At 41.4% G+C, this 26,956-nt stretch overlaps 1 protein-coding gene across 7 annotated transcripts in view; it reads right to left on the minus strand.

Annotated features, from left to right (window-relative positions):
* Positions 1 to 8,459: 8,459 nt before the first annotated feature.
* LIPI (lipase I) overlaps positions 8,460 to 26,956 on the minus strand; it is a 106,377-nt gene continuing 87,880 nt past the window's right edge. For all 7 annotated transcript variants that reach the window (XM_073009593.1, XM_073009592.1, XM_073009590.1 and 4 more), the window contains one exon: positions 8,460 to 10,146. In XM_073009593.1, coding sequence (XP_072865694.1) covers positions 10,059 to 10,146 — 88 coding nt within the window. In that variant the 3' untranslated portion in view covers positions 8,460 to 10,058. The remainder of the gene's footprint in view (positions 10,147 to 26,956) is intronic.

Raw genomic sequence — 26,956 nt, forward strand, 5'->3', positions numbered from 1 at the left:
CACAGCGTGGTTGTATGGATCCACAGGACACTGTGGCATCCAAGCACGTGCTCCCGGAGGAGAAGACCCTGTGGGTGCTGATGCTGGGAGCTGGCTGAGAGTCCAGCGAGTGAATGAGACTCCCTGTGACATGCACAGCTGCCATCTGCGCAGCCCCTCCTGATGCCAAGATGGTCGTGCGATAAACACACAAAGCGCATCTCCAGCAAAAAGCTACCGAGTGTCCACATCCAGGATATCCGCCACGGTGGCTATTTGGTGTTAATACAATGAATGTGAGCAGCAGGTGGTCTGCGTTCTGGGTGTGTGTGACTGTGCCACTGCAGTTTTGTTCTCATGTCTTGATGAGCATGAACGACTCCTGATGAAGGTAGGTAAAGATGCTGTGACCAGAGACTCTGCAGTATTCTAGCTTGAGGAACCAAAGAAACCAAAGAGGTGTTCTCTCTTGCAAACCCATCAGGGAGGATGTTCCAGGCTAGTGACTGCTCCATGAGGTATTCAGGGATCCAGGTTCCTTCCAGACCCCTGCTCTGCTCTGCATTACCAAGGACATGGCCGTCTTTGCTGTGGTTGGGGCTAGGTGATTGCCACGCTGGCGGGAGGAGGCTTAAGGTGAGAGTGGCCATGATTTACCTAATCTACATAATGGCAGGCAGCTGGGAGTAAAGTGTTGCCATGGCCTGAAGGATGGATGATGGATGTTGGTGAACGACTGGCTGCACTCACCGCAGCTGGCTCAGGGATGGGAAGGACCACTGATTATGTCCTTCAATGGTACCTGGTTCTTTCAGATTTGACTTCCTTATGGATTTTCTGCTGTAAAGAGGAGAGAACCTGTGGTTGTAGGCCAAGCATCTCACTCATCTCATAATATCTTATATCCCTTAGCCAACATTTATGTCAAGTTTTAGAAGTCCTACAAACTGGCGAGCATTTCTCAATTGGGTTTAACCATTGGATTTTATATCTGTGTCTACATCTCTATTTTACATCTGTGTGGTTATTTGACACTCTGTAGTACATTTGTAATAGGTTCTATTTGGTGGAAGTTACTTTCAACAACCCTTGCTGCTACTTGAATTTTCAAGGTTGCAGGTAGAAAGGAGAGAATAAAAACCACATCTTCTCTAATTTTAAAATTTGTTGTTCCTCAGATCACACCAGAAGTACAAATATTACAAATTACAAAAGCAGCCAGAATCAAGGTTAAGAGATTTCTGGGTGATTCTGGCTAATCAGCAGTATTTGCTGAGGTGTGTACAGCAAAGCAACACGCCAAGCAGCCCGGGACGGAGGAGAGTTGGGAGGCCAGGCTGTGACTTCCGAGGCACTGTTGCATCAGAGTGAGGAGCTAGATGCAGAGAGGATAAATGGCCATAGGTGCGACCACCACCGTCCTTGCCACGGTACGGGGGCCTCTGTGAACTGAGTTATGAACCAGGTGAAGACCGTGTAGGCATCAGAGAATCCAGGCCAGACACGACGGGTGGAGGTTTGGCGGATGTGAGGAGCCAGACAGCCTCGCTAAATGTGCGGTGACTCACTGCAGACAGCGCCCATCAATCACCAGACAGATGCCCTTGATCTTCAGCCCCCATGACAGCTGCCCTTATCCTGTCTGCCTCCACCTTCTGAGGACTATAGGCATTGCAAATATGTGGATTTTAAACAGATTTGGATGAGTTGCTTTCTGCACAACACACCTGGACAGACGGAGGCTGGTTCTCCACAATGGCACCAGGGACCAAGGCTCTGTCGGGTGGGACAGAGCCTCAGAGCACAGCACCAGCTCCCTGGGAGAAGATGGTGCCCGTGGGACGGAAGAAAGAAGAGGTACACCGTGCTGAGACGTGAACTCTAGTTTGCTCTTAGACATGACACACATGCCTTCCAGAAGTTTCCACGAAGCACTGTCAAAGCCACCAGTGTGGATGGGTCCTGAGATCAGGAGACACAGAACATACTTGTATTTGAAATCCTTCATGTGCTGCAATCTCTTCAAAGAGGACCACAAGTTGTGTCTAATAACGTAGAATTAATTTTTTATTAAGTGCCATGGCTTTTGTGTGTGTGGGGGTAGGGCCGGTGTGTGACAGTAAAACAGCAGATGCAGTGACACAGCTGGAGGGTGTTGGTTCTAGGCCCCAGTTCGGCAGTTGTATGAAAAGAAACTGAAAAGTCTCCACAGTGGTATGAACCGAAATACCTGGATTATGTGTTTTCATGTATTTAACATAAATGCACACATTTATATGCTAAACACACATTTTTCTGTATGTAATAAAATTCACACCTTTAAGTATTTAGCATAGAAACAGCTGTGCTCTCCCTGCCCACAGCCACCGGACGTTCCGAGTGGAAACTGCGCTGCTGTGGGCTTTGTGAGTGGTGAGCCATGCACAGATATGTGCTGCGTTTGCTGTGTCTGCTGACGCGAGCCCTGGTCAGTCCTGTTTCAGGTGGATGCTTTCCCTTGTAGTTACCTTCTCTTCTTCTGTTCGTAAGCTCAGTAAACTCGGGACCAGTGCAGTAAACTCAGGACCAATGGTGAGAGTAGGCGTAGAGGAGCACGGTGTCGGCAATTAAGGAAAATCCATGCCAGGCGTTGCAGGAGGAGCAGGCATGCGGGGTTCGTTCCACTGCCTGTGCGAGCCATGACTGGTGAGGGCCTCTGGGCAGCAGCTCACCTGGGCTACTTGGAAATGCAGATTCCTGGGCACAGACCTGAGAGGCCCTGGAGTGACCACCCTCCAGGGATTGCGCCCAAACTTGGCCATCTTGTCGCTTGGCAGGTCACCCGTGCCCAGCTGTCTCATTGAGATGCCCGGCCATCGCAGTTAGCTGAGTCATCTGCACAGCTGGTGTGGGTGTGCCGATGGGTGTACGGGGCTGGCCCGTCTTCCTTTCTCCCCCTGTGAAGCATTTGAAGGCCTGCTATCCTACCGTGTTCTCTCCCTGTCCTCAGTGGGCAAGCAGGAGGTTCATTTTCACTTGCAGATGAGGAAAATTCTGAAGTCTCATAAAGCAGCCAGGATTTTCTTCAGAAGCTTCTTTGTTCCAATCAGCTCTGATATTTTCAGTTGGAAAGACTTTTCCTCAAACACTTCGCATTCATTCTGTATAAGAAGTGCTGTAGACTTTCCTGTTGTTTTAGTAATTAGTATCTGTTCTGTTGTCCATCACAAATGTATGTATTTTCATTCTGAGACATGCTGAGTCAGCCTTTGCAGTCCAGAGGGATTTCATGTGCGTTCATAAAAGCTTCCATCAGAAACCACATTCCGAATAGCTGTGGACATACAACCTGCTTGTGACTTGGGAATTGCCAAAGTCAAATTCTATCTCGATTTGAGGCTTTAGGTGCTTTAGAAATTTTGAAATTATAAAATGAAAATGTGACAAAATTAAGTGTGTTTAAAACAAAAGAGATATGCTATGGGTTTTTAAGGGCTGTGATGCATTATTTGGTTATCTTTAAGGATGTCATGTTCCACTCACATTTCAAATATATGAAATAATTTAAATATAAGGTGACACTTTCAGAATATCCTGGATTTGGTCTTGATCTTCTGCCCTTGAAAATGTGATTGTCTTAAACTGTATTTCTAGACCATCTCATCTGAATTGCTTTGGAAGCATCTGCACGGGCATCCTTCTGTTCTTGAGTATATAGAGAGAGACATCATTACGCTTTAAAATAGCGAAAGTCCTGTAGAGCAGTTTTTCTTAATCAGTGGTTGTATTTAAAAACAAACTCCCTAATGCTTAAACTAATGAGCTGCTATTGTTGGAAATCTTCAAGGTTATAGCAAGTTAAAGAATCAGTGAAAGTGATTATTTAAAATGGAAATTGAGAGAGTACAATGCGTTCTGTTTTTAAAGTAAAATGCTAATAGAGAACGTTTTATTTGTAAGAATGTAAAATGTTACATCTTTGTTTAGAATTTAAGGATAGTAATTTGCTTCTGAGATCTTTGTGACTGAGATTTGAAATCTTAACTATGGTTTACCATCCATGTTTTATACATACGCACATATACACATATATGTAAGGTAAATAAAAGGAAAATAAGCATGTATGTATTTACATTTATATACACTTCTGTAATGTGTATCCTTCCAGTCACACATAGGTCTAAGCGACTATGATTTTACTTGATAACCATGAGAGGGTAATTAAACAATTTTCCTGCTGTTAGCCTTGCTTTTACATCTGACCCAGGGACCCTGCAAAGTGCGCCTCCCCCGTTCCAGGCCTTACACAACCTGTGCCAGGTTTTGGAAGCAGGAGTTTGTCTGCAGCCACTTCGGGAAGCAGGTGGCTGCCAGGATTGCCTAGAGCTCCAGGCTGTCTCCAGTCCCAGCCTCCGTGGGGTAGAAGCTGCCCCACCAGGGGCCTGGACATGGACGTTTGGAGCCAGGGACCGCTCCTGAATGGGGGGCTCCCCTCATGGCTGGGCATGCGAACCGAGGACAGGAGGCAGAACCAGCCTCGGGCCAGTGCACAGCCTCCCGGGAGTGCTTGCGGGAAGCCCCAGCTGCCCTTTTCTGGCCCCACAGCCAGCACCAAACTCTGTGAGATCCCCTTGGTCCACCCCTCAGGTTCCTAAAATGGTTAGGGTTTCCTGGGCTGCGAATTTTTAGGTCTAGACTAAAAAGTCCTGGAACAGACTCACGGAGTTCTTTATGTAAAACGACGAGTGTGCTGGTGACTCAGAGCAGGCACTGCACTCGCACTCCAGGGTCTTTTGCGCCAGATGGAAAGGAGCAAGCGTGTGGGTCACGCAGAGTCCCTGCATCCTCGCTCCAGGCACTGCTCTTTGGTTTCTTAATTAAAAGCCTAAAAGCCTTGATAATGAAAATGCATTCTCTCCAGAGAGTAGTCATTGTTCCTGGGAAGGCTTTAGAGATATTCAAAAGGACTCGGGCGTTGTGATCTAAGCTCTTTCTTCTTTAGGGGACATCTCAAGCCCAGTAACACTGTGGTTCTTGCGGGCTCACACAGGGACTACCTTGATGGTCTTGGACAACATGGTCTTCCAGAATTTTCTGAATTATCTAGCAGAGGCTCTTCTTCTTTTACTTTCTCCCAAACAAATGGAGTCTTCCTGTGTGTTTGTGTGTGTGTGTGTGTTCTGAGACACACGAAAGTGAAGTGGAGTGACACAAACATCTCTGTGGCCATGACCACTAAGACTGTACTGGGTCAGACCTGAATCTAGCAGAGGGCTTGATCTCACCCAAGGCCTGCCATCAGTTTCCTGGTTACCGTGTAATACCCAACCTTGTTTTAACCTGAATTGACTCTCCGTTAGCTGAGAGAGCCAGACAGACTCCATCTTGGCTCCTTCACTTACAGCCCCTTGCCCACCCCCTTCCTCAAAGACTTCACTGTGCAAGCAGACTCCCAGCACATCCCAGGTTGCAATTAACTAATAAGATACTGTAGCAAGCTATATCTGCAGTCCCTAGGAATTCACCCAGTTGATAGCACCCAAAGTCCCTGCGTCTGTCACCTTGTAATGGACTTAAAGCCCCTTCACCTGGAACTGTTTGCTTTCCTGTAACCATTTATCCTTTTAACTTTTGCCTGCTTTACTTCTGTAAGATTGTTTTAACTAGACTCCCCCTGCTCTCCTTTCTAAACCAAAGTATAAAAGAAAATCTAACCCTTTCTTCAGGGCCGAGAGAATTTTGAGCACTAGCCGTCTTTCCGCTGCCAGCTAATAAAGGATTCCTGGATTCGTCTCGGCGTGTGGTGTTTTTCTGTAACTCACTCAGTTACAACAGCTGTCTATGTTCATTCAAGGCACTGTGGCTCTGCAATCAGAAGATGAAAAAGTCAGCCAGGCCTCGATTACTGCCTTCAGTTTAGCAAGTTTCTTTAGGCCCTAGATTGGTTCAGAGGTGCTATACAGGAGTCAGGGACTAAAATAAAAACCTTCAGAAAGCTAAGGTTTTGGCAATGAGAATTTGGCAGAAGAGTGTGGAATAGATCTTTAAAATAGCAAAAGTTTCTAAAAAAAAAAATTGAAACCTGATGCGAAAAATAATAGAGAAATATACAAAAAATAAATTATGTTCATGCTCATTTTATTAATTAATTAATTAATTAATTTATTTATTTATTTTTGAGACAGGATCTTGCTCTATCACCCTGGCTGGAGTGCAGTGGCCTGAACTCTGCTCACTGCAAGCTCTGCCTCTCAGGTTCAAGTGATTATCCCACCACAGCCTCCCTAGTAGTTAGGAATACAGCCTCGTGAAATGATATCTGGCTAATTTTTTGTATTTTTAGTAGAGACGGGGTTTCGCCATGTTGGCCAGGCTGGTCTTCAACTCTTGGCCTCAAGTGGTCTGCCCGCCTTGGCTGGCCTCCCAAAGTACTGAGATCAAACTGGGAGGCGGAGGTAGCAGTGAGCCAAGATCATGCCACTGTACTCCAGTCCTGGTGACAGTGCGAGACTCCATCTCAAAAAAAAATATATATATACACTATATATATACTATATATAATATATAGTATAATTGTATATAATATATATATAAAATACATTCATACAGCCAACAGACACATGAAAAAATGCTCATCATCACTCACCATCAGAGAAATGCAGATCAAAACCACAGTGAGATACCATCTCACACCAGTTAGAATGGCAATCATTAAAAAGTCCAGAAACAACAGGTGCTGGAGAGGATGTGGAGAAATAGGAACACTTTTACACTATTGGTGGGACTGTAAACTGGTTCAACCATTGTGGAAAACAGTGTGGCAATTCTAGAACTAGAAATACCATTTGACCCAGCCATCCTGTTACTGTGAATATACCCAAAGAATTATAAATCATGCTGCTATAAAGACACATGCACACGTATGTTTATTGCGGCACTATTCACAATAGCAAAGACTTGGAATCAACCCAAATGTCCATTAGTGACAGACTGGATTAAGAAAATGTGGCACATATACACCATGGAATACTATGCAGCCATAAAAAAGGATGAGTTCATGTCCTTTGCAGGGACATGGATGCAGCTGGAAACCATCATTTTCAGCAAACTATCGCAGGAACAGAAAACCAAACACCGCATGTTCTCACTCATAGGTGAGAATTGAACAATGAGATCACTTGGACACAGGAAGGGGAACATCACACACCGGGCCTATTGTAGGGAGGGGCAGAGGCAGGAGGGATAACATTAGGAGATATACCTAATGTAAATGACGAGTTAATGGGTGCAGCACACCAACATGGCACGTGTATACATATGTAACAAACCTGCACTTTGTGCACATGTACCCTAGAACTTAAAGTATAATAAAAGAAAAAGTAAAATAAATAAAATACATGTTTTCAGTCATGTAAAGTATATGTGTGTATTATCTTTTTATATGCTATATATTATGTGTATATTATTTATAATATATAGATAAAATATACATTATATATAGAAACAGGCAAAATATACATTACAAACACTCATTCACACACATGTGCCATGTGGTCTAAGATATTGCAGTGTGGCAACATGTACACATTTCACAAGTTTACGTCTTTGAGTTATTCCGGAAGACTCTTATCACCTCTGGCAAGGAAGTTTCATTAGGAGGTTAAAGGGTTCTAATATACATGAAATGGTTGGCTACTGCCTTGTTTGTTACCCGGCGGCCCTAAGCAATCAGGAAGACAGGAAGAAAATTTCTGCTCTTTGTAACATTTGCAGTGCATTTCATAAGTGTCATTAATGTCACAGGGTGAGATTGAAAAGCTTCTGGGGATATATGGAAAATTAATGGGGGACATTAGAACAGTAAAATAGCATGAGGTTGTGTGTGTGTGTGTGTGTGTGTGTGTTAAATAATGTATGAAGATTGTGAGTAGATGCCCAAGTGGTGGAGAAGAGAGAAACAGTATCTCTGTGGACTGGAGAAAGGACTGTGGAGGGAAGGGCTGCAGTGTAAACTGAAGAAACTGTTTTAATGAAAATCTATCAGACAGTAGAGGTACAGGCAGCACTGCTTAAATCCCAAGGGAAAAAGTAGAATGTATTTTTGTGTAGAACCTGTTTCTAATACCTGAAGCACCTTCACCTACTTCCAGGTGAGCACCAACAATGGCCCCAATTCATCTTCAAGTGGATTATTATCAAAATACATCATTATGATACTAACAGGTCATGGCAGGTGTTATAAATTGTGTCCCCACAAAAATTCATATTTTAAAACCCTAACACTTCATTCCTCAGAATGTGACTATACTTGGAGATAGGACCCTTCAGTGGGTGATTAAGTTAAAATGAGACTGCTAGAGTGGGCCCTAATCTAATCTGACTGGTCCCCTTAAAAGAAGAGGGAATATAGACTTACTGAGACACCAGGGATGTGCATATACAGAGGAAAGACCATGTGAGGTCACAGCAAGAGGGCAGCCATCTGCAAAGAAAAAAGAAGAGCTTCATAAGCTTGTTAGTCATTGTCGCAGTGCTATAAAGAAATACCTGAGACTGGTAATTTATAAAGGAAAGAGGTTTAATTGACTCACATGAGGAGGCCTCAGGAAACTTAGAATCATGGCAGAAGGGGAAGCAGGCACCTTTTTCACAAGTGGCAGGAGACAGAAGTGTGAAGTGTGAGCACAGGAAAACTCACTTTTAAAACCATCAGATTGTATGAGACTCACTCACTATCGCAAGAACAGTATGGGAGAAACAGCCCCCGTAATGCAACCACCTCTCACCAGGTTCCTCCCTTGACACATGAGGATTACAATTCAAGATGAGATTTGGGTGGGGACATAGAACCAAACCATGTCAATAAGAAACCAAGCCTGCTGACACCTTGACTTGGACTTCTGGCCTCTAGAATTGTGGGAAAATAAATTTTTGCTGCTTAAGCCACCTAGTTTGTGGTATTTTGTTATGGCAGCTCAAGCAAACTAATTCAACGGGCAATCAAAATACAAAGGCTGTGACTGTGGTTGGCAGAGTGTTAGAAACACACATAAATCCTTGGGGTATTCAGACACAAGTGAGAGAGAGCTCAGCACTAGAATTTACTGGACTGAACACGGGAATTAGAGAATGCTAAGAACATTTAGATTATGATTTTGAATGTGATCATTTGTAAATCGAGGTAACAGATAACACACATTGAACTTAGGGGATTCACTTAACATAGGAGTTAAGAATATGGACCCAGACATCTTAGTTTTGAATTCTGGTCCTGTGCATGATTCTGGATAAGTTGCTTGGCCTCTGTCTCTTGGCTTCTGCATTTGCGGAGATAATATGGCTAACTGCATATGGTTTTCATAAGGATTGAATAAATTAATATGTATAAAGCATTTAAACAGTTCCAGGAACACAGTGATATACATAAGAGTTAGCTATCATTTTATTATTGTCATTATGAAGAGACACTGCTCAAAATACTTTATTAGAAACAATTTTCACAAAAATTACTTGGGCAACTGAGATATGGTGAGATAAATTAACTTACTCAAGATCACACCATTAATAAGTAATGGAACCAGTATTTCACCCATAGGTTATTTATTATACTCCATAGAAACAAAGCCATTATTTACAAATGACTAAAAATGATGCCAAGTAGATGATTATATAAGTGTATATGTTTACTAGGTTCACATTAATGCAAGTGATTTCTCCAAATGAAAATTTACAAATAAAATAATGTGTTCATTATTTACCTTAGTAGTAAAATAAATTTTCTGTTGAAAACAGTGAAGTATTCACTAAACTTGCCTATTTTTCAAAAGACATTTATTCATTATTAGTAAATAGTCAATGATAAGTATTAAATGAGGAAGCAGAAAAAGTAGACAGAAATAAACAACTTTCAGAATGTATTTGAAATGCTTAACTGTATGCATTTTTTATTTTCTTTATTTTTGATTCTCAATTTTTTTTTAAGAAATAGAAATACCTGAATCTCAAATTGAACAGTGCATTATTAAAGAAAGACTGATTGCATTGTTTTGTTTACAAGTCCGTTAATTCATAAACAAGTGCATTTGATAGAAGAAGGCATCTTATGTTTTCTTTGGTGTACACGCGTTTGGATTAAGAAACACTTCCTCTCTTTCTTTAAGTACAATATTATACCTGCAAAGAGGTGGTCTGAGAAAGAGAAAAAGGGAAAGAACAAAAAAAATAACTATTAGTAAAACAACAGAGTTGATGTCCTTCTCTCATAAATATTAGAATAGTCCATGCCTGTAACTAGCTAGTTCTCTAAATGTAGGCAGTTGGAACAAATCTATGGGATCATTTCCATTCTATCTCATTTGGCTGTGTAGGGATGAAATAGACATAATGCTTATAAGAAAGAAAAAAATCTGTTTCAACTTCTTTTCTCACTGCCTTATTGGAAAACTTAATTGTATGAGAAAACTTAATTGTATGAGGGGTACAGTTAGATACTGATGCAGTTGAAACTTGAACTCAACTCAGTATCCAGACCATTCCTTCCATCATGATGGTCACCAGAAGAGAGTCAGGGTGAATCGCATAGACAAAGTTTGCCGAAGCAACTTAATCAATCCTCTTATGCCACCTACTAAAATGGAAATAGTAAGTCCTAAAGTATTCTATATCTTGGACAGATTTTATATTTAATATTTCAAGCTTCCCAAGAAGCCAAGTTACTGCAGCACTGTTCACATATTTATAATAAAATAGTAAGACAAGTGTGTTTTCTTTTTTCTACAATTGACTAAAAGCTCATGACCTTATTAGCATAGCATTGAATTATCTTCTATTCATACATATATAATAAATACATATTTTTTGAAATATTCTATATTTTACAAAGCCTCTACAAGCTTTACTAAACAGCTTAGGCAGGTACACAAGGCCTATCAATGTTAAATTTTACCAAAACCTTTGAGAAAAAATAATTTGCTGTCCTTTTACATTGTAAAAGTTCATCTAGTGTCAGTGTCATGAATTTTGATATATTTTTTATCTTATGTTTAATAGTTCCTTCTCCCAGGCAATAAAAATAAAAACACTATAATTTTGTGATATATTTTGAATTACCAAGGGAAAAGGATATTATATATTTTTCTTTCTAATTTCAAAATGCATATCGAATTTGTACTTCTAATGCTTTGCTTACCACACATTACCAAAAATGAGCACATTACATTGATAAAGTATAAGATTGATCTAAAATAATAAAAAAGAAATCAAGTAATAAAATTTTTTTTAAATTCAAATACAATCTAGTTTTCTATTTTAATCCATATATATTATATCAACGTACAAAAAATATATAAGCTTCTTTACTTCAAAAATCTCCTAAAGGCTTTTGCTCAACCTATCACCACATCTATCCATTTAGTATTCTCTTTTTTTGCCATTAATATAGAGGCCCCTAAATTTGACTTCATTTTTTAATTTATTTGCTTGTTTTAAATTCATAAAATTATATGTATTCATTGTGTACATGGTGTTTTGAAGAATAAATACATTGTGGAATGGTTAAATAGAGTTAATTAAAATATACATTTCTTAATATAGTTATTTTGCAGCAAGAGCATTCAACACCTACTCTACATTTTTCAGCAATATAATATTTTGTTATTAACTATGGTCACCATGCTGCACAATAAATCTCTTGAACTTATTCCTTCTATCTAACTGTAATTTTCTATCCTTTGACCAACATCTCCTTAACACCTTCCCCTCCCAACTGCCCAGCCTCTGGTAACCATGATTCTACTCTCTGCTTCTATGAGATCAACTTTTTCAGATTCCACATGTGAGTGAAGTCCTACAGTCTTTGTCTTTCTGTGCCTGACTATTATACTTAACATAATGTCCTTCAGGTTCATTCATGTTGTTGCCAATGATGGGATTTCCTTCTTTATTATGTCTGAATAGTATTCCAATTTATAGATCTGTATCATCTATCTGTCTCTCTATATATAGGTGATACACACACACACACACACACACACACACACACATACTATATTTTTCTTACTGCTTCATCCACTATTGAAATCTTAGGTTTATTTTTTATTTTGGTTATAGTGACTAATGCTGTAATAAACATGGAAGTACAGATATCTCTTCAACATACTGATTTAATTTCCTTTGATATATACTCAGCAGTGGAATTGTTGAATCATATATTTATTCTATTTTTAATGTTTTTAGGAACTTCCAAACTGTTTTTCCTAACAACTATACTAACTTACATTCTCATCAGTAGTTATCAACCATTCTTTTTTTCCATGTTCTCACGGACATTTATTATAACTTTTTTCTTTATGGTAATAGCCATTCTTACAGTAGTGAGGTGATACCTGTTTGTGGTTTTAATTTGCATGTCCCTCATGGTTAGTGACATTGAACACTTTTTCATATACCTGTTGGCCAGTTGTATGTCTTCTTTTGAAAAATGTCTTTTCAGATCCTTTGCCCAATTTTTAATCAGGTTATTTGTTTTCTTGATATTGAGTTGTTTGAGTTCCTTATATATCTTGGAGATTCATCCCTTATCACATATATACTTTGCAAATAATTTCTCCCATTCTGTAGATTGTCTCTTACCTCTGTTAATTATTTCCTTTGATGAGCATAAGCTTTTTAGTTTAATGTAATCCCATTTGTCTGTCTTTGCATTTGTTGCCTGTGCTTTTGAGGTCATATCCAAAATATCATTGTCCAGACTGATGTCAAGAAGATTTTCCCTATATTTTCTTCTAGCAAGTTTATAGTTTCAAGTCTTAGATTTTAGTCTTTAGTACATTTGGAGTTGATTTTTTTTGTATAAGGTATGACATAAAGGTAATTTTATTCTTTTGAATGTGGATATACAGTTTTTCCAACACCATTTATTTTTATTTTGTTTTTTTAAAGTAGTAGATTCAGGGGGTACATGTGCAGGTTTGCTACAAGAATATATTGTGTAATGATGAAGTTTGGGCTTCCTGTGTACCCAATCACCCGAATAGTGAATGTTGTACTCAATAGGTAATTTTTTAATCCACATCCCTCTCCCACCGTAATCTCTTTTAGAATCCCAGTATTGATTATTTCCCTCTGTATTTCCATGTGTACCCACTCCAACACTATTTATTGAAGAGACTGTCCTTTCTCCACTGTGTGCTCTTGGAACCTTTGTTGAAAATTAATTTTTAAATGGGTGAATTTATTTCTAGGCTCTCTATTCTGTTCCATTGGTCCACATCTCTGTTTTTATGTCAGTATTATACTACTTTGGTTACTATAGCTTTCTAATATATTTTGAAGTTATTTGGTGTGACGTCTCTAGCTTTGTTCTTTTTGTTCAAGATTGCTTTAGCTATTTAAAGTATTTTGTGGTTTCACAGAAATTTTAAGGTTTTTTTTCTATTTCACTGAAGAATGTCAATGGTATTCTGATAGAGATTTCATTAAATCTGTAGATCCTTTTGGTTATTATGGACATTTTTAACAATATTAACCCCTCCAAGCTACAAACATGGGATATCTTTCATTTATTTGTGTCTTCTTCAATTTATTTCATCACTGTTTTACAGTTTTCTGTGTAAGAATTGTTAATCTTTTTGGTTAAATTTATTCCTAGGTATCTTATCATCTTATAGCTATTGTAAATATATTTGTGTTCTTGATTTATTTTTCAGATACTTTGCTATATTGCATTTTCAAAGCTATCTTTGAGAATGTTATATTAGTATTTATACATATTCATGTATTTTGTTTTTAAAAATTGAATCATACTCTTACAAAACATCATGCTTTTCTCACCAGGCAATATCTTATGAATGAATCTTTTCATGAATATAAATAAACATTTAAATATATAAAAAAGAAAAATTAATTATTGTATATTGATTTTGTATTCTGCAACGTAACTTATTCCTAATATTCTTTTAAAATATTACTTGGATAAGGTTTCCAGCAATAACCAGGGAAAGGAATAGTGCCTGTTTCCACCTGCCATGTGAGAAAACCCAATTCATAGTTCACTGGATAAGGCACACAGAAGGGTCTTCTCTAAGTAATGGGAATCATTACACCTAGACTGAGCACTTATCCAAGTTAGCTTAATAAATTTTGAAAGCAAGACCTGAAAGGTTTAACCCCAGTAACATTTTGTAGGAATACAAAATATAGAACATTCAATAAGATACATTCACAGCATCTGTGATGTAATTGAGAATTACTAAGCATTGCAAAGCTGGAAAATGGACCCATATGAGGTGAAAAATCAACCAATTGAAACCAACCCAGAACTAGCACAAATGTGAGACTCAGCAGATAAATGCATTAAAACAGTCATTATACCTTTACTTCAGATGTTCAAAAGTGGAGACATGAGAGATACAAAGAGGTGAGAACTATGAGGTTTGAGATGAATAATACACTTACGAGATTAAAAGAAGATTCGATATTGCAGAAATAAATCAGTGAACTTAATAACATAGCAACAGAAACTATTCAAAATAAAATGCAAAGAGAAAATAGAATTTTAAAATTAACAAAGCTATCATCACACTGCTGTACTATCAAATATTAGATATTACTTCAAGTAGCCAAAAATACTTAAAATTGGAATCCTCAAAAGGAGAAGCTGTAGAGGAACACAGAAAAAAACTCAAAAAAAGACTGGAAATTTAGATGAAACTTGATGAAAACTATAAACCCACTGTATTAGTCTGTTCTCACACTGCTATACAGAACTGTCCAAGATTGGGTAATTTATAAAGGAAGAGGTGTAACTGACTCACAGTTCAGCATGGCTTGGGAGGCCTCAGGAAATTTACAATCATGGCAGAAGGCCCCTCTTCACAGGGTAGAAGGAGAGAGAATGAGTGCCCAGCAAAGGGGAAGCCACTTAAAAAACTTCCAGATCTTGGCCGGGCTCAGTGGCTCACATCTGTAATCCCAACACTTTGGGAGGCTGAGGCAGGTGGATCATGAGGTCAGCAGATTGAGACCATCCTGGCTAACACAGTGAAACCTCGTCTCTACAAAAAATACAAAAAATTAGCTGGGCGTGGTGGCATGCACCTGTAGTCCCAGGTACTTGGGAGGGTGAGGCAGGAGAATCGCTTCAACCCAGGAGGCAGAGGTTGCAGTGAGCCGAGATCACGCCACTGCACTCCAGCCTTGGCAACAGAGCAAGACTCCGTCTCAAAAAGAAAAAAAAAAAAAAAAGAGTTCTGATCTCATGAGAACTAACTACCACAGGAACAGGATGAGGGAACCACCACAGTGAATCAATTATTCAATTATCTCCACCAGGTCCCTCCCACAACATGTGGGGATTATGGGAACTACAATCAGACTCATCCAAAATGGTTACAAGCCTGCTTTGAAGATTATTGTAAGACTAGTGGCTCGAACAAAACAAGGAACCATAGAAAAGACCCACAAAGCACAGGCCCAGGAGAAAAAGCAAGGAAAACAGGAAAAACCTGTCCCACAGACCCTGCCAGAGGAGCTAGAGACTCCACCCCATTATGTTCCAATTTACTCTTCTCTGGCAAGGCTTAGGCAGGAAGCCGCTCCAGCAGCTGCCTCTGGAGGGTCAGACTCAGAGGAGAGTACCCCCCGAACTTCACCATATGGGGAAGAGCCAGGGCCACTGCCTGATAAATCAAAGGAGGAACTCAAGGATGAGGTTGGCCGTCTCTGGTCAGGATGTGCCTGAGTCATGCAGATGCCCCTCAGAGAAACTAGATTTGGGTAGGGACATGGCCAAACCATGTCACCCACAGTTCCAAGAAAGCCAACAAACTTCAAAAAACAAGAAGTATGAAGAAAAATACAGCATGGTACATCATAATAAAATTGCTCAAAATCAGTGACAAAGAGAAAAATCTTAAAACCAGCCAAGCAGAAAAGTAGATTATCTTTGGAGCAACAAAGAAAGGATAGCAACAGATTTCTCATTAGGTTCAGTGCATGGTAGAAGATAGCAAAACAACATCCTTAAAGAATTGATAGACCAGCCTGACCAACATGGTAGTGAAGAAGGAATTCATGAATTTTACAAGTATAATCAAAGACAAACAAGACATTTTTACTTTTTCCTTCAAAAGCTAAGTGTAGTGTAGCAACCTCCCTGCCCCCTGCCACCCGTAGTCTAAGTTAAGAGAAGAATACTAACTGCCTATTTTTCCTTCTGTGCTCAACAAGCCTTATCTGTACTTGGTAGTTTCACATTCCTTGAGGCTCAGTGAGTTCCTGCTTCACCTCCCTAGAGCAGCTGCAAAGTTACAAGGTTGATACAGAAACATGGTTTCCCAGGGTTATGGAACATATAGTATAAATAAATGTAAAAGATTGATCAACTGCCTTTGTTCTCACTTCTGTAAGTACGCTTCCTGCCTCACATAGCTCCCAGCCACTGACTGCTTAAAAGGTGGCTGCTTTCTTTGTCCGGGGCTCAGACTTTCCCGGATGCTAGTCCAGCTGAGCCAGTGATCACCTTTTAATAAAGACCTTTCCGGAACTCTGTTCGGTCTCTCTTATCTCTGATTGTCCCACAACATTTCTGGGGGCTCATCTGGGATTGGAGATGGCAGGTTTTTGTCTCCTTTGACTATGGGTTACAGCCCCAGGATGTGGGAGATTTGGGACTCTTGGCACCACTGGGTAAGACTTAGCCCAGAAGGAGAACAGCTCTCCCGTGTGTTAGAGTCTTTCCTTGACAACGCAAACGGAACCCACTCAGGAGTTGCAGGAGAGTCACTGGAGCAGCACGCAGGTAGACTACTGAACCACAGTAAGGGTGGCCCCTAGGAAAGTGTGTCCCATAAGGACAGAAGGGGAGCCTGATCACCTCCCAGGGAATGACCATTTATTCAACCCAGAGCAGCTGGGGGCGGCAGGAGTGGCTTGCCAATTTGGATGAACGTCGTGTCCCCACTCACACTGGAACTGGAAAAAGGGAGAAAATGAGCCAAAAGAGTGGCAAGTGTAGCAAGGTAGAGCTTGCTCGCAGGGTGACAAGAGTGGCTTGCCACTCCAACTGGGAGTGTGTGGGTGTGTGTGGACCTACCTGGTACACGAGAGAGGCTTGTTTCATCCGATGAGGAGTCCTGGGGTAGGAGTGGTATGTGCATGTGTGTGAATGTGGGAACCTAACTAGGCTCACCTGGGACACAGGAGATTCTTGTTTCGTCCAATGAGGAGTCCTGGGGTAGGAGTGGTGTATGTACGTGTGTGAATGTGGGAGCCTAACTAGGCTCACCTGGGACATGGGAGAAGCTTGTTTCATCCGATGAGGAGTCCTAGGGTAGGGGAGATGTGTGACAGTGTGTGAAAGAGATGGTCTCAGGAGAGGTCAGTGTGGGGAGTGATGGGGGAGATGCAGATCTCTTAGAGAAGACTGTGTCCTCCGACGCAAGTGTGGGATGAGCCAGACCTAGGTCACTGTGTAAGGCCAACAGGATTAGTGTCATGGCTTCACAGCTGTACTTGGGTGTGACCTGGCCAGGCAGGGTCCGGACCTCCCATAATAGGACACAGTCTGGTGAATCTGAGAGTGAAAGTGAGAGTAAAAGTGTGTTGTGAGGGAGGAAATGGAAGAAAAAGCGTTGAAGCCAACTCCATTAGAATGTATGTGGAAGAACTTTAAGAAAGGCTTTGATGGTGATTATGGAATGAAGTTAACACCGCAGAGGCTAAGAACCCTTTTCGAGATTGGCCCTCTAATGTAGGGTGGCCAGCTGAGGGAACCATAGATAGGGAAATAATTGGCTGAGTGTTTTGGGTGGTCACTGGGGTCAGACAACAGCCTGGGTACCCTGATCAGTTCCCATACATAGACTCCTGGCTGCGTGTGATTCAGACCTGTCCAAAATGGCTACAGGCCTGCTTTGAAGATTACTGTAAGACTCTAAGGGCTCAAACAAAACAAGGAACCATAGAAAAGACCCACAAAGCACAGGCCCAGGAGAAAGAGCAGCAAGGAAAACAGGAAAAATCTGTTCCTCCAGGCCAGAGGAACTAGAGACTCCACCCCCTTATTTTCCAATTTATCTATCTCTGGCAAGGCTTAGGCAGAAAGCCGCTCCAGCAGCTGCCTATGGAGGGTCAGACTTAGAGGAGAGTACCCCCCAAACTTCACCACATAAGGAAGAGCCAGGGCCACTGCCCGATAAACCAAAGAGGAACTCCAGGATGAGGTTGTCCATCTCTGGTCAGGACGCACTCAAGCCATGCAGATACCCCTCAGAGAAACTAGAGGACAGATCTATTTATATGCACAAAATGAGGTTCAAAGAGGAGAACGACTTTATGAGGAGAACGGCTTTATGTGTATTAGCCCGTCTCTGCTACAGACATTTTCAACTGTAAACAGCATACTCCCTCCTGTACGGAAAAACCCCAGGCTCTTATTGACCTAATGCAGTCCATCTTCTTAACTCACAACCCAACCTGGTCTGACTGCAAGCAGCTCCTTCCATCACTGTTCAATACAGAAAAACGCTGCAGAGTAATACAAGTGGCTAATCAGTGGCTAGAAAGCAACACCCCAGTAGGCATGGCAGATGTCAAACAGTATGCACAACAGAGTTTACCAATAGAAACTGATCTAGGTTTGGACTGAAATCAGGCCCAAGGGCTGCTAAACTTTCTGAGATACTGAGAGACTCTGATACAAGGAATAAAGGCTGGAGGGAAAAAGGCAACAAACATTGGAAAGGTTTCAGAGGTTCATTAGAAACCAGATGAAAGCCCCAGTGAGTTCTATGGGAGGCTTTGTGAGGCTTACCAACTCTACACACCTTTTGACCCAGAAGCGGCAGGGAAACAGTGCATGGTTAATGCAGCATTTGTGTGTCAAGCACAAAATGACATTAAGCAAAGTTTCAGAGGCTGGAGGGGTTTGAAGGTATGAACATTCCCCAGCTTATCCAGGTGGCAACCCAAGTGTTTGTAAATCAAGGTGAAAAACCAAAGTGGGAGGCCAAGTGTAGAGTGAAGGAAAAGGCAGAGTTCTTGGCCACAGCCCTGGTTGAAAGAGAGGCTGGATTTGCAAGAGGATGTGAACATGTCATGGATGTGGTCACAGTAGAGGACAAGCTAGGCCAGATGAGGAGACAAGGACAGGTCAGGAAGGTCGGCCTAGACTAAAGAGAGATCAATGTATGAGATGCAAGCAAAGAGGGCATTGGAAAGATTAATGTCCAGAGAAAGAAAAGGACAAGGACAACAACCAGAGACAGAATGACTGGACAGAGCCTCCTTCTGCCACTGGGCAAGGCAAAGTAAGATCCAACATGGATCTAATTTGGCTGGCAGAAGCCAATGACTACCTTGAAGACTGAGACAGACCAGGCTCCATCTCATTAGGCCCCAAGGAGTATATGGTCTCAATGGTAGTAGGGGGCTGAAAAATAGACTTTATGGTAGACAGAGGTGCAGAATGCTCGGTTGTGACTCAAACAATTGGGCCATTGTCAAAAGACTACGCTAATATTATCAGAGCCACAGGTATCACAGAAAAGACACATTTTTTCAAATCAAAGAGATGTACAACTGGAGACTGAAAAGCCCAACATAAATTCTTATATTTGTCAAACTGCCCAGTGCCACTACTAGGAAGAGACTTACTACAAAATCTGCAGGCTCAGATCCCCTTTACACTGAGTGGAGATACGACCTTAAGCATAAGGCAAAGAAAGGTTATGGTATTAACACAATCCCAAAAACAGGAATGGACACTTTATGAAAGTAGTTGCCAGGAGTATGGAAAAAGATAGTGTGGCTGAAGGAGAAAAACTATTCACAGACTTACTTCTTAAATTACCAGGAGTCTGGGCAGAGGACGATCCCCCAGGGCTGGCAGAAAATCAAGCACCTGTCATAGTAGAGCTACTATGAGGAACCTACCTGGTGCAGATCTGTCAGTATACCGTTCCCAAAGAGGCTAACCAAGGGATTGCAAAGCACTTAAAATGGCTCCTTGAATTTGGAATAATAGAGAGGTGTCTTTCCTCATGGAAAACTCCCATATTGCTGGTGTTAAAACCTTCTACTGACTGCCGGCCTGTATAAGACTTAAGGGCAGTCAACAAGATGGTGGCTACACTGCATGCTATTATGCCTAACCTATATGCTATGCTTGGACAAATACCTGCTAGTGCTGCTTGGTTCACATGCTTAGACATAAAAGATGTGTTCTTCTGCATCCAATTAGCCCCTGTAAGCCGAGACATTTTTGCCTTTGAGTGACAGAGACTTCCTCAAGGATTTAAAAACTCTCCAACTATCTTTGAAGAGGCACTAGTCTCAGACTTAAAGGCTTTCTCGTCACCTAGCGACCGATGAGTCTTACTGCACTACATAGACGATTTGTTGCTATCCGCACCCACCAGAAAGGAATGTATCCAAGGAAGAGAGTCTCCTTTGAGTGCTGTGGAAAGTTGGCTATAAAATGTCCAAAGAAAAGGCACAGATCTGTGGCCAAGAAGTTCAGTACCTTGGCTTTTTCATCTCACAAGGGCAGCATGAGCTTGGGCGGGAGCAAAAGGAGACTGTAGCATTCCTCAGCCAGACACAAGGCGGCAAATTCGGGAATTCCTAGGGGCAGCTGGTTTCTGCCGCACATGGATCCCCAACTACTGGGTCCTAGCAAAACCTTTACATGAGGCAATGAAAGGGGGGGAAAAGGAGCCCCTCCTTTGGGGAAAAGAACAGGATATGGCTTTCAAGGAAATCAAGAAAGCTTTAATCCAGGAACCAGCACTAGGGCTGCCAGACATGACAAAGCCCTTTTACCTCTATGTTCATGAAAGAAAAGGAATGGCTACAGTAGTCTTAGTGCAAACGCTGGGGTCATGGAATTGGCCGGTAGCATATTTGTCCAAGCAACTAGACTTTGTGGCTAAGGGATGGCCACCCTGTTTCAAGGCAGTGGCCACCACTGCCTTGTTAGCTGAGGATGCTAACAAGCTCACATCTGGACAGAAGCTGATAATTCGGGTGCCCCACACAGTTGTCACCCTGATGGAACACAGAGGACATCGTTGGCTCTCTAACGCTAGGATGTTGAGATATCAAGGGCTCCTATGTGAGAATCCATACATCACCTTAGAGACTGAGAATACCTAAATCTGGCCACACTGTTACCAATAGAATATGTGGAACATGGGAAGCCCCCATTAAGTGCCCCAGGGTACCACTGCTATGTAGAAACAGTGGATGAAGTCTTTTCAAGCCAGAAAGACTTAAAGGATCAACCCTTAAAAGACCCAGCTGTTGAATATTTTACTGATGGAAGCAACTTCACATCCAAGGGTGTCAGAAAGGCCAGATATGCCATAGTCACATTAAGCTCGGTGGCTAAGGCCCGCCCCCTAGCGGTAGGAACCTCAGCACAGAAGGCAGAATAGCTCTCCCAAGACTGCTACTTCTAGCAAAGGGAAAGTCAGTGAATATCTATACTGACTCAAGATATGCTTTTGCCACCTTGCATGCTCATGGAGCCATTTACAAAGAAAGAGAACTGTTGACTACTGAAGGAAAGGAAATAAAGAACAAGAAGGAAATACAGCAGGTCCTAGAGGCTGTATGGGCTCCAAAGGAAGTAGCAGTCATCCACTGTAAGGGACATCAAACAGGAGGAAGTGATGAGGCTACAGGAAACAGAAAAACAGACAAAGAAGTGAAAAGGGCTACAATGACAGAAATAACAAAGGAAGAAGAAACTTAGGCTATGCCCTTATTAGAGCCTCCCTTTGCAGAGACTCCTAACTACTCATCCAAAGAGAAGGTGTGGTTCACACAGGAAAATGGGAGTTATCAAAAAGGAGACTGTTGGAAGTTGTCAGATGGGAGGCTTGCCATTCCAGAAGCCATTGCCTCCCAATTTATAAAGCAGTTTCACCAAGGAACACACACGGGGAAGACAGCTTTAGAAACTCTCATAGGGCGATATTTCTATGTGCCATGCCTAACTGCCATCACTCGAGCCATCTGTGAGCAGTGTGTCACTTGCACCCAGAATAACCTAAAGCAAGGGCCTACTCAGACCCAGGAATTCAGGAAACAGGAGCAGTGCCATGTGAAAACCTACTTGTAAACTTTACCAAGCTGCCTCAGGCTGGAGACTATGATACATGTTAGCATTTGCACCTTTTCAGGGTGGGTCAAGGCATTCCCCACCAGGACAGAAAAGGCATGATAAATAACCAGGATATTATTAAAAGACATTATTCCTAGATTTGGACTGCCTCTAACTTTAGGCTCAGACAACAGACCAGTTTTTGTGGCAGAAGTAGTACAGCAACTGACTCAGATGTTAAAGATTAAATGAAAACTGCATACAGCCTATCACCCACGAAGTTCTGGAAAGGTTGAGAGAATGAACCAGACACTGAAACAACTGTTGAAGAAACTTTGCCAAGAGACTCATTTAACGTGGGACCAGGTATTACCCATGGTCCTTCTCTGAGTCAGGTGTACCCCTACTAAATTAAATGAGTATTCACCATTCACCTTATGAGACAGTGTACGGCCGACCATCCCCACTTACATCTCAGGTAAAAGGAAATTTAAAGGAAATTGGAGAACTGGCCCTAAGAAGACAAATGCAGGCATTAGGTGAGGGAATGCAAGAAGTTCAAGGGTGGGTAAGAGAAAGAATACCTGTTAGCCTTACAGATGCAACACATCCCTTTAAACCTGGTGACTCTGAATGGGTTAAACGCTGGAATCCTACCACCCTCGGGCCCTTATGGGATGGCCCCCATATTGTAATCGTGTCTCACCCTACCACTGTTAAAGTTGCAAGTATTACACCTTGAATCCATCATAGCCAACTAAAACCTGCAGCCTCAGTTCAAGATCAGTGGACGAGTCAGCAAGATCCAGATCATCCAACTCGACTGACCTTGTGGAGGAACCAAGGCACAGCAGGAAAAGATGACCACCCTGCTCCAACCACACCAGAGGCTGGTCCATCAATGCACGGATGAAGCTTGAGGAAATGTCAAGCCCTGTGCTAGTCACACAACCAGAAGCTGACTAGTCTACATATGGCTGAAGCCTGAGGAAGTTGGTGCCGGATAAGTAAATGTGAATTAAATTTGCAAGTGTAGTTATACTATCGCTTATACTGATTGTTTTGCTGTCAGGCTATCTTTGCAATTGCTATCAAACTTGTTGCCCAGGAGGATGCCCGTGCATAGTGTAAACTTGATCACACTAGTGACAATAATGCTGAAAGGCACAGGAGGAAACCAAGATAATTGTCATCATTATATAGTGGAAGGTTGGTCTGGTAAAGGTATAACAAAAACCCTGTTATATCAAACTTATTATTAGTGTACAGGAACTCCCCTGGGGACTTGTGTTTATAAGCAAACCAGCTACTCTGTCTGTGACCCAGGTCATGGGCAACCACAAGTATGTTATGATCCAGGCCTCCTACCTTATAACTTCTGGTTTGAAATACAAATAGGGAAACCTTTGTTACCCACATATGCCAGTCCTAATGACGCTGGAACTGGGAAACTCAAAAGCAAAACACAGGTATTCCTTTATTCACATAAAGAATCTGTTTCTATATATTTTGATGCCTGTCAGGCTGCACACCTCAGCAACCTAATCTAGGAGAAGTTTGCAAGAACTTAGGACAAGAAAGAGTCAGCACTAAGGCTGCTAAGACCATAATAGGAGAACCAGAAGAAGAATGTCCTGATTGTAACTTTCACTGGACCACACATGAGTTCAACCAACACCTATATACAGGGAGAGTAGCTCTGCTTGCCAGCCAAAAAGTAAAGATTGGTTGTGTGACTAACACATGCAATCCCCTTAATCTGACCATATTAAAGTCAAACATGCCTTTTTGGACAAAAGGACATCAAGGAGAGCTAAGCTTTGATCGAGAAAGAGCAAACCTAGGTGTTCCATTGGTCATTATTAAAAAGACTCAATGAGCTAAAATTCAAGTCAGTCCAATGTCACAGTTCAGATTTTTCAAATCCTTCAATAAATATTTTAACCCCAAGGAGCCAAAAGTTCAGATTCCACCAATGTCAGCCAAGAACGTATTCGCTCAGCTAGCTGAAAGTATTACTACTAATCTTGGAGTCACCTCATGTTATGTATGTGAAGCTACCAGTATAGGTAACCAATGGCCCTGGAGGCTAGAAAACTAATGCCACAAAATAACTTTACCATACTGGAATTTGTTACAAGGTTCAATGCAAACCCAAGTGTCTGGCTATCAGAAACCCCTATCATTGGAAGATACTGCATAGCATGATAGGAAAAGACTTTCAAACTCCAGTAGGAGATACAACCTGTTTAGGTCAGCAATATTTTGAAGAGTCTAAGAACCAGATCCAGTGGAGAAGCTTCATAGATAATTCCTCTGTACCAGATTTTAATCCTCTCTCTCAGTTTCCAATGCTGAATCAGGTGTAGTATCAACTAGACACTCCAACTGTTTGGAGAGCACCAGCAGGACTATATTGGATCTGTAAGACAAAAGTCTACCAACTATTGCCCGAGAAGTGAGCCAAAGCCTGTGCGTTAGGGACAATAAGACCATCCTTCTTCTTGCTCCCCCTGAAACAAGGGGAAGATTTAAGTTACCCGGTCTATACTGAAGAAAGAAAAAGGACCACAAGAAACATCTTTACTCAGATAAGTACTGTAGAAAAGATAAACACAAACATAAAGAAGGACATTAAGATAGGTAGCTGGAAAGATAACGAATGGCCTCCTGAAAGAATTATCAAATACTATGGGCCAGCTATATGGGCTCAAGACGGATCATGAGGCTACAGCACCCCTATTTATATGTAAAACTGAATTGTAAGATTGCAAAGCAGTACTAGAGATCATAGTTAATGAGACAGCCCAAGCCTTGGATCTGTTAGCCATACAAGTCACTCAAATGAGAGATGTTATATACCAAAATAGGCTAGCATTAGACTACCTCCTCGCCGCAGAAGGAGGAGTTGTGGCAATCTTAATTTGACCAACTGTTGCTTACAAATCAATGATAATGGAAGAGCTGTTATGGAAATTACTGCCAGAATGAGGAGGTTGGCCCATGTCCCAATCCAGACTTGGTCCAGGTGGAGTCCAAACTCACTTTTTGGAGGATGGTTCTCATGATTTGGAGGCTTTTAAAACTTTGATAATTGGTTTTGTGGCTTTAATTGGAGGAGGTCTAACACTGCCTTGTCTTTTACCTCTTCTTATCAGAAGCATTCAGTCTACTATTGAAGCAATAGTGGACCAAAAAACTACCACCAAAATGATGGCGCTACAAAAATACCAACCAATCCCCTGGGAAGAATATGTGCCTACACAGGAAGAGATAAATGATTGTGGTGCTCTTTATTAATTTACGTTTATAGCGAGCACCAAAGTGGGGGGTGAAAAAGGAATTCAGGAATTTTACAAGTATAATCAAAGACAAACAAGACATTTTTACTTTTTCCTTCAAAAGCTAAGTGTAGTGTAGCAACCTTCCCCCACCCCCGGTAAAATACTAACTGCCTGTTTTTCCTCCTATGCTCACCGAGGCTTATCTGTACTTGCTAGTTTCACATTCCTTGAGGCTCAGTGAGTTCCTGTTTCACCTCCCTAGTGCAGCTACAAAGTTACAAAGTTGATACAGAAACATGGTTTCCCAGGGATGTGTAACATGTAGTATAAACAAATGTAAAAGACTGATCAACTGCCTAAGTACCTTCCTGCGTCCAGTAGCTCCTGGCCACTGACTGCTTAAAAGGTGGCTGCTTTGTTTTACTGGGGCTCAGACTTTTCTGGACACTAGTCCAACTGAGCCAGGTGATCACCTTTTAATAAAGGCCTTTCTTGAACTCTGTTTGGTCTCTCATATCTCTGATTGTCCTGCAACAGTGAAACCCGTCTCTACTAAAAATACAAAAATTAGCCAGGCATGGTGACACGCACATTGCACTCCAGCCTGGGAAACAAGAGTGAAACTCTGCCTCAAAAAAAAACAAAAACAAAACAAACAAAAAAAAAAAAAAAAAAAAAAAAACCCATCAAACTAGAATTATATACCCAGAGAAATTATCTTTCAAAGTGAAGATAACTTGAAGACATTTTTAGGCACTAAATGTTGAAAAATTCACTACCAGCACTATACTACAAAAAAAAAAAAAAAAAAAATTTGAGAAACCCCTTCAATCAGAAGTTAAATTATACCAGATGAAAATACACATGTGCATAAGAGTTTGAAAAGCACTAGAAATGGTAACTCCATGGGCAAATAAATAAGCTTTCACTTAATTACTTATATCTCTTTAACAGAACAGCACAAAACCTGGGATGAGAGAAATGTAAGTATACTACTGTAAAGTTCTCATCTTTTATGTGAAGTGGTAAAACTCACATGAAGTTAGACTGAATAAAGTAAAGTTATAAACCCTAAATAAATCAATAAAATAATAAAACAAAGAATAATAGCAAACCAACAAAAGAGAAAAAATTTAATCATGAAACTATTTGGTTCATCCAAAAAGGCAGACGATGAGGAAAAATGGAACAAAAAACTGATGAACCAAACAGAAAACAAAACAGCAAGATGATAGCTTTTTGTTTTGTTTTGTTTTGTTGTTTTGTTTTGCTTTGCTTTGACACGGAGTCTCGCTCTGTCACCCAGGCTGGAGAGCAGTGGCATGATCTCAGCTCACTGCAACCTCTGCCTCCCAGGTTCAAGCGATTCTCCTGCCTCAGCCTCCCGAGTAGCTGGGACTACAGGCACGTGCCACCACGCTTGTAGTGTGTGTGTGTGTGTGTGTGTGTGTGTGTGTGTTGTGTTTTTAGTAGAGACAAGTCTTCACCGTGTTAGCCAGGATGGTCTCCATCTGACCTTGTGATCCTCCCGCCTCGGCCTCCCAAAGTGCTGGGATAGCAGAGCCACTGTGCCTGGCCAAGATGATAGTTTTAAACCCAACTATATCAG

This window comes from Chlorocebus sabaeus, chromosome 2 (genome assembly GCF_047675955.1).
Source record: "Chlorocebus sabaeus isolate Y175 chromosome 2, mChlSab1.0.hap1, whole genome shotgun sequence".
Lineage (NCBI taxonomy): Eukaryota > Metazoa > Chordata > Mammalia > Primates > Cercopithecidae > Chlorocebus > Chlorocebus sabaeus.